The sequence below is a fragment of the Octopus bimaculoides genome, chromosome 2, assembly GCF_046866305.1.
Source record: "Octopus bimaculoides isolate indiv1 chromosome 2, ASM4686630v1, whole genome shotgun sequence".
In the NCBI taxonomy this organism is placed as follows: Eukaryota; Metazoa; Mollusca; class Cephalopoda; order Octopoda; family Octopodidae; genus Octopus; species Octopus bimaculoides.
The window spans coordinates 101,417,175-101,429,950 of NC_142929.1; the positions used below are offsets into that span (position 1 = coordinate 101,417,175).

The 12,776-nt window shown below is 37.5% G+C and overlaps 1 protein-coding gene across 6 annotated transcripts in view; it reads right to left on the reverse strand.

Annotated features, from left to right (window-relative positions):
- LOC106868825 (solute carrier family 23 member 1) overlaps window positions 1-12,776 on the reverse strand; it is a 182,947-nt gene that overhangs the window by 44,111 nt on the left and 126,060 nt on the right. For 5 of the 6 annotated variants that reach the window (XM_089347311.1, XM_089347310.1, XM_089347314.1 and 2 more), the window contains 2 exons: window positions 12,093-12,257; window positions 1,177-1,334 (listed from right to left, as the gene is read on the reverse strand). In XM_089347311.1, the coding sequence (XP_089203437.1) occupies window positions 1,177-1,334; window positions 12,093-12,257 (323 nt within the window). Of the gene's footprint in view, window positions 1-1,176; window positions 1,335-12,092; window positions 12,258-12,397; window positions 12,505-12,776 lie in introns of all 6 variants that reach the window. The other variant, XM_089347315.1, reaches the window with a different exon arrangement.

Genomic DNA, 12,776 nt, shown 5'->3' on the forward strand with positions numbered 1-12,776 from the left:
AGAAATAAGTATTGATTTTTCTTCTAAAGATAAATCAATAGATTCATCCATGTAAACAAGAATGAGAAAAAAATGTATTTATTTCATAAGCAGAAGGTCCTTCTTTTTTCAACAGAGATAAATGTACAGTTAAACTCCAATCTAGAGTTATGCCTGCAGCTTGACACACCTGCATGATTACAGGTGTAAATTCAGAGGTGCAGTCTTGTCACACACTGTGACATGCAGATTTTGCCTGAGAATCACATAAAGGGTAAACGGGTTCAAAGGCATGTGACTTAATGGTTAGGATATTCAGCTCATGATCGTAAGGTCATAAGTTCAATTCCTGGCAATGCATTGTGCCCTTGAGCAAGACAATTTATTTCACATTACTCCAATTCACACAACTGGTAAAAATGAGTAGTATCTGTATTTCAAAGGGACAGCCTTGTCACACTCTGTGTCAACATGAATCTCCCTGAGAACTATGTTAAGAGTACATGTGTCTGTAGAATACTCAGCTACATGCATGTTCATTTCATGAGCAGGCTGTTCCACTGATCAGATCAACTGGAACCTACTTTGTTGTAACCAACACAGTGCCAGTTTAAAACGGAACCGTGGAATGTTCAACTACTTATACACTAATTCAATGAGAAGATAATCCAACTTGTTGAACAAATGAAATCCCATCATCCAAACCAATGGATAGCCATCTTTGTTGTACCCAAGACTTGTCCAACCAATTCTAGCTTACAAATAGAGACAATAAAATTTTGATAAAAATGACAGTGATATGAGGTGGTGAGCTAGCACACCGGGCAAAATACTTAGTGGTATTTCATCTGTCCATATATTCTGATACCCATATCTGTTAGGGCTTAAAAGGGTCAACTCTGACTTTCATCCTTTTGGGATTGATAAAATAAGTGCCAGTTGAGCTCTGGGGTCAATGTTATCGACTTACCTCCTCGGCTGAAGTTGCTGGCCTTATGCCAAAATTTGAAATCAATAATGACTGATCTGTAACAAATCCTTCCAGTGTTACTCTCCCTATTCACCCTTCTAATGAGATTTATAAGCAGTTTAGAAGCAAGTCATTTTGACAGCCAGTGGGGCAGACATCTCTAGAAATTCCAAAATATATTATAAAAAGAAAAAAAAAAAAAAAATAACATTTAAAAGTAAACTCACCTAATGCCAATAACTGTTTGCAGAAGGCTACAACAACCAGACATTAGCATTGTTGTACATAAAAGTTTTGCTTTGAAATCTTCATCTGTCTGAGCACACACTAAATTAGCAACTGTAAGGGACACTGTTAGACTCCCAGATAAGGATAATAGTGCTTGCTGCAAAATCAAATAAATATATATATATATATATATATATATATATAAATATTACAAATTAAAAGGGTAAAGGTTTATCAATTTATTAATTTATTAATAAATCAACAATTAATCATTTTTACCAAGCCCTTCAGTATGTAAACACCATTATCGGTGGAGAACTTATTTAAAAGTTCATATACATTTTATAAACATAATTAAGGGATCAGCAAACATTTGCTTCACCACATACCGAAGTTCAGAAATAGCAGCTACACACACACACACACACACATATAAATGTACATACATATTTGTGTGTGTGTATGTGTATGTGCATGTGTGTGGTAAACAAAAACGAATAGATGGTTCAAAACAACATTACACGCATTTCAACAGTGTGGTTTATTTTAAATATGAGTCCATTGCATAACTTAATAAATAACATTATGGAAATTTGTGTTACTACTATAACTATTCCATTTGTATATGTGTGTGTGTGTGTGTGTGTGTGTGTGTGTGTGTGTATTAATAAACTAGGAGAACAGAGATTTACATATCTAGGCTTTATTAATCACATCTTTCCATATACATATATATATATATATATATATTATTATTATGATTGACCGTTGACTGAACACTATTCAATTTTTTTTCTCCGTGTTTTTCTCCTTGTCTCCGTATTCTTTCTGTTGAAGAGCGTAGCTCGAAACGTCAAAGACTTTCCGTATTCCCGAGCGTCATACTAATATATACTTTTGTTATTTACACCACCTGTCCTCGTCTGTTGTTATTTTTTGTATATTCTCCCATATATATATATATATATGTATACACACACACACAAATATTCATGTTTTATGTCTGCTTTTCCATCCTAGCATGGGTTAAATGTATACATACTATTGAAGTATTGTTTTACTACAGCCTGTTACTAAATCTTACTTGTTTTTCAATTAAGGACATTTCTTCAATCCATTCATATTTGAAAGAGTAGATCTAGCAAGATATCTTGTTACTAGAGAATTGTCAACAAACGACACCATTAGTAGTTCAGTACCTTTTCCATACAAAGTGCAAGAATATTAACACACACACACATACGCATATGTGGTGGGCTTCTGTACAGTGTGTGTCTACCAAATTCACTCATAAAACATTCACTGACCTAGGGCTACATAGAAGAGACTTTCTCAAAGTGTTATGCAACAGGACTGGATCCAAAAGCATGTAGTTGAGGAGCAAACTTCCTAACCATGGAACCATGCTAGTGAATATATATGTATGTGTGCACATGCACTCACACAAAGGATGTCTCAGGATGTTTCCAGACAGCATATGTTGTACTTTTTACTGTCCAATAGAAATACACTTGTAGCTACTGATCAGTGGCAGCTCACCAGCTAAGTCAGCTTACAAATACACTCCATGGTCTCTACTGATGTATATATATATGTATATGTGTGTGTATATATATATATATATATATATATATATGTATGTATGTATACATGTTTTGGATGTTTTGTTGTCCCTTTTTTGTATCACTTAACTATCTGGATGTTTTGCGTTCTTGTCCCATTTTGTATTTTTCATATATAGTGGCGTACATACACTTTGGTCTCTTATATGTAAGTATATATTTATGTAAATCTTGTATGACTCCATTCTTTCTTTCTATCAGCCCTTTCACGCTTATTTATTCATTCCACTCTTCGTTCTTTCGTTCCCCCTATCTCACATTTCCCTGCCTTCTCTTCTTGCTAACTTTCCCTCCTCTTTTCACTTCACTGTGCCCCTATCATTTTTTCTCACCCCTCCTTAATTCTTCTGTCTCTCTGCCTCTACCTCTCTCTCTTCTCTCCCCCACGTGACCGGTGTTCAGCCAAGCCTGATCTTTCTTTCTTGGTTTGGCAGTCGTCTGTGCAACATCTATATTCCTCCCTGTGCCGGTGAAATCTTGTATCCCTGCCATAAGGCTTGATTTCCACACATACACCAGCTTAATTTAATTCGTCCTTAGTCGAAAGACACCTGTTGTTATGTCCTGTTATTTGTATTTGTGTAACATTCTCCGTTTTTTTTCCGTCCTTGTTTTCACATACATTCGCTGCTTTCTTCCAAGGAATCTAATGCTCTTAGCTTAATTTTACCTTGGGGCTGGTCACCAGATTGGAGCAATTTCGAGTATAACCAGCCGAAATTGCAAAGATAATCTGGAACTCGACTGAGGAAAAAAAACTCCAAATGACCCTCCTTGTTTTCATTGTATCATCTTTCTGGATGTTTTGTATCACCTAACTGTCTGGATGTTTTGCGTTCTTGTCCCATTTTGTATTATATATATATATATATATATATATATATATATATATATTATATATATACATATACATACATATATATACATACCTACATATATATGTATATATACATGCATATACGGGTACAGGACATCAAAAAAACGTTAAACACAATGAGAAATGAAAACATAGAAAACGAACTTTTTTTCGAACAACGAAAAAAACAAACAGAGAAATGAGACATGCAACATAAAGAATATACCCCTTCTTCAGTTGTCCCTGTTTTATCTACTCCACGTTTCGAAACGTAGAGTAGATAAAACAGGGACAACTGAGGAAGGGGTATATTCTTTATGTTGCATGTCTCGTTTCTCTGTTTGTTTTTTTCGTTGTTCGAAAAAAAGTTCGTTTTCTATGTTTTCATTTTTCATTGTGTTTAACGTTTCTTTTTATGTCCTGTACCCGTATATGCATGTATATATACATATATATGTAGGTATGTACATATATGTATGTATATATGCATATATTTATATATTATTTATATTATTATATGATCGAACGCCATACATCCTTTTCCAAGTAAGTTTTATCTATCTATCTATCTATATATATCAAACATCTGCTTTTCCATGCTTCCTTGGATCAGGCAGATTTTGCACAGTTAGATGCTTTTCTGTTTCCAAGGTAATATTTCATCATGCCCAGACATGTTTTCATACAAGAAACAAAGGACACCACTTGCATGACAGTCACTTACAACTATCATGCAATGTCAAGGCAAGTAAACAGTAAAATAATCACACACAAACACACACACACATATATTTTATATAATACTAGCAGAGGCACCCGGCGTTGCTCGGGAATGAAATTGTTGCTTTTATACTTGAAGAAAAAAAGGCAAAATATGCTGTATAGAAATTTGAGGACATTCTGTAGATGGACTCTCAGATGAATGATGGCTGGGTGCCTCTCATGAATGGGGAAAATTGAAGATGTGCCAAAAAGCCTCATTGGTACTTGGAAACTTTTACGAAAATTAAAATGGGGATTAAATGAAAGAAATGATTTACGTGAAAATCCTCACAAGAGTAATTGAAATAAATGGCGATTGTGGAACCCCCCCCCCCACGCGCGCGCGCATACACATGTGTGTCTTTGTAAATATGTTTGTATACATTTATGTATGTGTGTGTTTGTAAGAGACAGAGTGTGAGTGAGTCAAGGGATGTGTGTGTGCGCATGTGTATGTGTGTGAGACAGAGTGTGAGTGAGTCAAGGGATGTGTGTGTGCATGTGTATGTGTGTGAGACAGAGTGAGAGAGCGGTGTGTATGTAGTATTTACTCTCTCTCACTCTCTCTCATACACACGAACACACACACTCACACACAAAATAGAGAGTGAAGCTTTTTGCGGTTGTTACGTCAATACCGGAAGTTGACGTTGAGGAACCTTTTTAAAGAAGTGAATCTTAAATATAAAGCAATATTATTTATTTTTAATTAAAAAAATCAAATGAAGAGCCTAAAATTTATCCGAGGTCAAATTATTCATGTATGACAAGTATGGAAGCATTTGGTGAAGTCGGTTTCACGTGAAAAGCGATTACACACACATCTCTGTTTTATATATAGTATAGATATATAGTATAGATAAATAAAGTTAGATAAAGCAGGTTTATGGGATTACCTTGGGTTTCACATCCATAAAATGCTTAGCTTTACGGCATATCAACAGATCCTGAAACCTGTTAGCTTAATGCTTCTCGAACGAACCACTCACCAGAGAGGCATTAAGCCAACAGGTTTTGGGATTTGAAGATATGCTATACAGCTAAGCACTTTATGGATGTGAAACGCGGGGTAATCTCATAAACCAGCCTTATCTAACTTTATTTATATTATATACTGCTCTATAACTTAGAGTGTGCTTCTTTTTCAGATTTTTGTCTTACCAACAATAGGGATATATAAATAAATAAATATATATATATATATATATATATATATATATATATATATATATAGATAGATAGATAGATAGATAGATAGATAGATAGATAGATCGCTGACCACTACATTTATATTTTTTTCCTCCTTGTTTTTCTCCTTATTTCTTTCTGTTGAAGAGCGTAGCTCGAAACGTTAAAGACTTTCTCTATTCCTGAGCGTTAAACTAATACATCTTTTTGTTGTTTACACCACCTGTCCTCGTCTGTTGTTTTTTCGTAAATTCTCCCATATATATATATATATATATATATATATATATGTATATATATATATACATACATACACCTGCACACACATATATGAGCTTATTTCAGTTTCCGTCAACTAAATCTATTCACAAGGCTTTGGTCAGCCCTAACCTATAGTAGAAGACACTTGCCCAAGGTACCTATCCATGTATATTATATTGTATATATATATATATATATATATATATACATACTCATGTACATGTATACAGCTATGCATAAGTGTGTTTGTGTGTGTGCATGTGTGTAAATGGAAGAAAAAGTACTAAATACATGTAATGGAGCATCTCAATATATAAAAATGCAATCCAGGGATCTGAGTGTAGGAAATTTGTAAGCTTCAAGCAGTGTGTGGTAGGTATAGAGAACAAAAGGTGGACAGTGTATGATGAGAAACAATAACAATTCATGTGTATCAAGAGTTACATGCTTTTTCTTGTATTGAAGTTATATGGAAATTCAATAAGTTGATTTTTAAATGAAGCAGGATAGCAATGCACCTTTGAATAAAATTAGATGTAATTTGATAAAATAACACACACATTGTTCAATCAACAAGCACAAAGTATGAAACAATACAAAATAATGATGCTACTAGTCTATCCGGTTCTCGTTTCTATAAGGATAGACTACTTTCTATTCTTTTCATGAATGTCTTCCTTGTCACAATTCAAAGCCATCATTACAAATTTCTGACTTTGTTTAAAAATAGGACAGTTTTCTGAAAGTTATTCTAAAGCTTCAGTTATTTCACTATACTTTAATAGGTCTATTGTTAAAATGAAATGTGGAAAAGACTCTAGTTTGCTATCTGAACTAGTTTGGAATTGCAATTTTGTTAACTTCTTAAGGGTGCCATGAGAGAGGGTTTTGTTATCAGCATTCAATAAATCTTTACCCTACTTCCTGTGCCAAGGCCATTGTTGAGTGAAACTGTTTCTTCTGCTACACTATAGTCTTCTTTAACTACCTTTCAATACAATTTTGATTAAACACCAATGAGACTTTGTTTCACTTCTTGGATATTTTTAATACTTTTTATTGCTTATATAGTGTAATTTTTCCAGAATTCTTTGACAAACTGATGTTTTATCATTAGTTGCTGTAATGAGTTAACTTACAATGCTTCTAAGATAACATGCCTTGAGAGAAAGTGGATATGCATATGTGAGTAGGGGAAAAAATCTCGCTTTTTAGCCATTCTTACTGGACAAAGGTGGTATGTAATAGTTGGCTGTTGTAGGGAAGAAGGCAGTGAGGTAAGGGCTCTTAGAGTGATCCCTCCCATGCCGAGACAGCATGATAGGCATAACTAGAAGTTGTTATGGCACCCAATAGATGCTCAGTTTGAATTATGGTAGACTAATCCTAAAAAATGTACTGAGAAGAAACATATGGATAGGGTAAGCCAATGAGTGAGCATCTATACACTCATTCAATCTGGGAGAAATGGTAGCCAAATACCCTTTAAATCATATCCAACAACCAACCACTTTCAAAAAGAAGGGCACATTGGGTAAGATAGTTTTAGATAATATCATGTCTGAATTAAAAACAGCTGGAATGCCATTGATCATGCATAGATAGGTGAGCTCAACAGGGCTGACTAGGACTAAACAACAACAATATGGACAGGAAGGACTTAGAAAAGTGTGAAAGTTTTGAAATTTAATATTGGGCCAACATTTGTTTCAGAAGATAAGAAACAAAAGGAGGGATGGGAGGAGTGGCACATGTAGGTTTGGTTCTGACACAAGCAGAAAGTTCAGTGAGGGTCAAGGGTGACTGATGTGAAAAAGCTAATTCATAAAAGCAAATGCCTTTTCAGTGTGACCCAGGATAAGCATACATCTGTCAGTAGGTACAGTTACTTGAACAGGAAGTCTCTAATATGTATTTTGAGAGTACGATGGTCTATTTTAAACAATAAGCAAGTATTCAGTGTTAACATTTAAGAGTTTTATGAACATAGTGGTGCACCAGCATGACCGCAGCCACTTGGCTGAAACACATAAATAAATAAATAAATAGTTGTAATTAGAACAGTAAGAACAAAGGTGGTGAGAGACAGTATGCAAGTATGTGCAGAAAGATAATTAGGATTAATGATGAATGAGAGACACATAGACACTGAAAAAGTAAAGAAGGGAGAGAGAGACAATCTGGAAAGGAAATGATATATATAGAAATTATTATAGTTTCTATTTCACTTATTTAATTTCAGTTATTGTATTTTTTCACAATTTGATAAAAAAATATTCAGGTTAAAATGCTACTGTAATCCTGTTAAATATCTGAATTATTTAGATATCTTTCCAATGTCATTAAATAAGGTCTGGAAATGTAAAGGGGTGGAGGTAAAATACAATATAAAGTTTTAAGAATTATTATTTATGAGGTTTGATCGTTGCCAGAGCACCAGCTGCCTGGCTTCTGTGCCAGTGGCACGTAAATAGCACCATTTGAGTGTGATCATTACCAACGTCACTTACCTGGCACTTGTGCCAGTGACACGTGAAAAGACATTCGAGCGAGTTCGTTGCCAGTACCGCTGGACTGGCCCCTGTGCAGGTGGCACGTAAAATACACCATTTCAAGCGTGGCCATTGCCAGTACCTCCTGACTGGCCTTCGTACCGGTGGCACGTAAAAGCACCCACTACACTCTTGGCGTGGTTAGCGTTAGGAAGGGCATCCAGCTGTAGAAACTCTGCCAAATCAGATTGGAGCCTGGTGTAACCATCTGGTTCACCAGTCCTCAGTCAAATCGTCCAACCCATGCTAGCATGGAAAGCGGACGTTAAACGATGATGATGATGATGATTCATGTATAATACTCACTTTTCCCAGACACTTAAACCTAAAATTTAGGATTGGGCATTGGATACAAGGACTGTTGCTTATTTTTGTCTAGTCATAAGTGCATGTCCAAGCTAAATGAAGTTTAAATCACTATAATGATGTTAAACTTCACTATGATAGTGATATATAAGTGGTTGGTGAGAACTGTACAAGCCATGTACAAGGATGCCTTCAGTAAAGTGAATATAGTGTAGAGGTAGGGGTTCACCAAGATTCAGTTCTAAGCCCCAACTTGTTTATCATTGTCTTCCAGCCTATAACAGGAATTTAAGACTGGCTGTTCTTGGGAGCTCCTCTACACTGATGACCTTATCTTTATAACTGAATCACTACCAGAGTTAGAGAAGAAATTGCAGGTGTGGAAGCAAGGTCTGGAATCAACTGGCCTTAGTAAATTTAGCAAGGTCCAAAGTCCTAGTAAGTAGGAAACCAGACAAATTACTAATCCACTCAGGAAGATGGCCCAGCTTGATATGTAGAAGAGATGCAGGTAGAAATTCTGTACAATGTACCTAGTGCAAGCTATGGACTCATAAGAGGTGCAATGGCATCACAGGAAGGTTAACAGAGGAAGTAGTCTTTCTGTGTGGCAGATGTGCAGGTACAATAACCAGAAAATAGACCTCTTCAAATATCCAGGGGGATCCTTAGAAATCCACTTACTAGGCACCAAGTTAGCAGTGAAGGAAGATGCTCTAAAAGCATAGTTGTTAGAATAAGAATAGGCTGGGCAAAGTTCAGAGAGTTACTACCTTTGTTCGTAATAAGGGACCACTCCATCATCATCATCATCATCATCACCGTTTAACATCTGCTTTCCATTTTGGCATGGGTTGGACAGTTTGACTGAGGGCTGGAAAGCCAAAAGGCTGCACCAGGCTCCAATCTGATCTGGCAAAATTTATACAGCTGGATGCCCTTCCTAATGACAACTACTCCAAGAGTGTAGTGGGTGCTTTTTACATGCCACTAGCATGCGGGCCAGTTAGGTGGCACTGGCAATGACCATGCTCAAAATGGTGCTTTTTATGTGCCACTGGTATGGGACCAGTCAGTTGGCACTGGCATCGACCACATTCAAATGGTGCTTTTTACATGCCACCAGCACAGGACCAGTCAGACAACACTGGCATCGACCACACACGAATGGTGCTTTTTATGTGCCACAGGCACGTGTGCCAATCAGGCGGTACTGTCATCAGCCACGACAATGACTTCACTTGACTCAACAGTTCTTCGCAAGTGCAGTTTATTGTCACTTATCATCGTCTCCGTGAGGCCTAAGGTTCGAAGGTTGTGCTTCACCACTTCATCCCAGGTCTTCCTGGGTCTACCTCTTCCACGGGTTCCCTCCACTGTTAGGGTGTGACACATTTTCGTACAGCTGTCCTCATCCATATGCAACACACGACCATACCAGTGCAGTCATCTCTCTTGCACACCACATCTGATGCTTCTTATATCCAACTTTTCTCTCAGGGCGCTTACATTCTGTCATGTATGTACATTGACATTACACATCCAGCAGAGCATACTAGCTTCATTTCTTGCAAGCTTATGCATATCCTCAGCAGTCACAGCCCATGTTTCACCACCATGTAGTATGGCTGTTCACAAGCATTCATCATACAATCTACCTTTTACCCTGTGTGAGAGGCCCTTTGTCACCAGCAGAGGTAGAAGATCTCTGAACTTTGCCCAGGCTATTCTTATTCTAGCAGCTACACTCTCCGAGCATCCACCCCTGCTACTGACTTGGTCACCTAGGTAATGGAAGCTATCAACTACTTCTAGTCTTCCCCCTGACACGTGACAGAAGCTGTTTTCTGCACATTTCAGTATTTATTTCCCCTGAGCATTTGCCACACAAAAACTATCTTCCCAGTTAGCCTTCCTTTGATATTGCTGCACCTCTTAAGTGCCCATAGCTTACACCGGGTACATCTTATGGAGTTTCTACCTATGCCTTTTCTAAAAATCGAGCAGGAGCCATCTACCTGAAGAGGTTTGTGTTTTGCCTGCCTTCCTACTTATTAAGACTTTGGTTTTTGCTAGATTGACTCTAAGGCCCTTCGATTCTAGACCTGAAACTTCTCAGAGTAAAAGGCAGATTGCATGACACATGTGTATGAACAGTTATGCAACACAGCAATGAAAACATGGGCTTTGAAAACAGAGGATATGCAAAGGCTTCAAAGAAATGGACCCAGAATGCTCCACTGGACAGGTACAATAGGGTGTAAGTGTTTTAAGAGAAAAATTGGGTATTAGAGGCATCAGATGCAATGTGCAAGAGAGAAGATTGTATTGTTATGGTCATGCAATGCATTTGAATGCGGACAGTTGCATCAAGAAGTGCTGATCTCTAATTGTAAAGGGAACCTGTAGAAGGGGTAGCCTAAGAAAACATGGGAGTAATGGTGAGAAATGATCTTCAGATGTTGAGCATCACAGAGGAAATGACAAGGGACCAAGATCTCTAGAAATATGCTGTGCTTGACAAGACATGTATAGCTAAGTAAAAACTGTGCCCATCCATACATACAGGCATGTCATTTATGACCATGTCCCCCACCACTTACACACATAATCTGTCCTCTGTCAAAACACCCTATAACCCATCTTCCCAACATCCCCCATCCCACTACTACCCATGATCATCACCCACTACAGTCCCTCCACTCTCCCTCATGTGCCTATCCAAACCCTTTCCACACTCTAACATATCTACCATACCTCCTTCTCCCAACCACTCCATTTTCTCTCACCATCACTGGCAACAGCCATGTCTTCCCCATCTCTAAACATCTCCCCTCACATATGGAACACCTACCCTGGCCCCAATACATCTCTAACACCATCTATTTTTCTCTCTCTCCACCTTTCCTTAGTTCTCTCTCCCTTTCCTTTCATTCCTTGTCCTACTGGGGTAACCAAGTATCCCCTCCATAGTAAGACACCTATCTCTGTCCCTCTGTTATACTGTAATCTCTCACCAGGCACACAGCCACTTCCCTTGGTTCCACTCCCTCTCCCAGTCTAGAGGTCTTTGTCCTGCAAGCTACTTGGCAACTCTACTGGTGCCACATAAAAAGCACCCAGTACACTCTGTAAAATAGTTGGCATTATGAAGGGCATCCAGCTGAAGAAACTGTGCCAAACAGACAAATGGAGTTTGGTGTAGCTCTCTGGCTTACCAGCATCTGTTGAACCATCCAACCCATGCCAACATGGAAAACAGACATTAAATAATGATGATGGTGGTGATGATGATGGGGATGGATGGATAAAGAGAGAGGTATATGAGAAAGAAATAAAAACAATGGTATGTGACAAAAATATCTCACCTGTATTCCAAACAAAAACGTAAGATGTAATGGTGGATTATCTTCAATATTGTACTGTAGAGACTTGCGGCGTAATCTATTTATATTCTTCATCTGAACGCTGTTAGTTTTGTTCCTGACAACAGGGAGCTCTTTCTGTTCTGATATATCATTACTCATTATGTTCTGGGTAGAAAACAAATAGAATGAATACACACACATACATACAGACAAATTTTTCCAATTTTAGATAAAATGAGGCAAGAGTATGTATGAACAGAAATCACTGACTAGAATTAATCTGTTGCTTGCTTTAACAGCACTACCTGGTTTTCAGGTGCCTGTAGCAGAGTTCACTCTGTTACAAGTATTTGAGAAAGACCTCTAGTTTGCTGATAACTTCCTGCTTTTGTTTCCCATCAGTTTCGGAGACCTTGAAACAAAACAGTCAATGATTAAGAGATAAAGAAAAAGAAGGAAAAAGTGGGGATGCATCAGCATTTTTGGAGCCCAATATTTCAACACATCTTAGACTCAACATCTCAATGATAAACATGGGTGTAGAAAGCAGCATAAGCAATCAGTTGTGTGTCCAGGACGAAAAGATGCCCAATCTATGACAAGACTTGTGCTTACATAGTCGCCTGTAAGTTCAAGAAGATAAATCTGAAGGGCAATGACACACAAGTTCTAAGAGACTGCTGC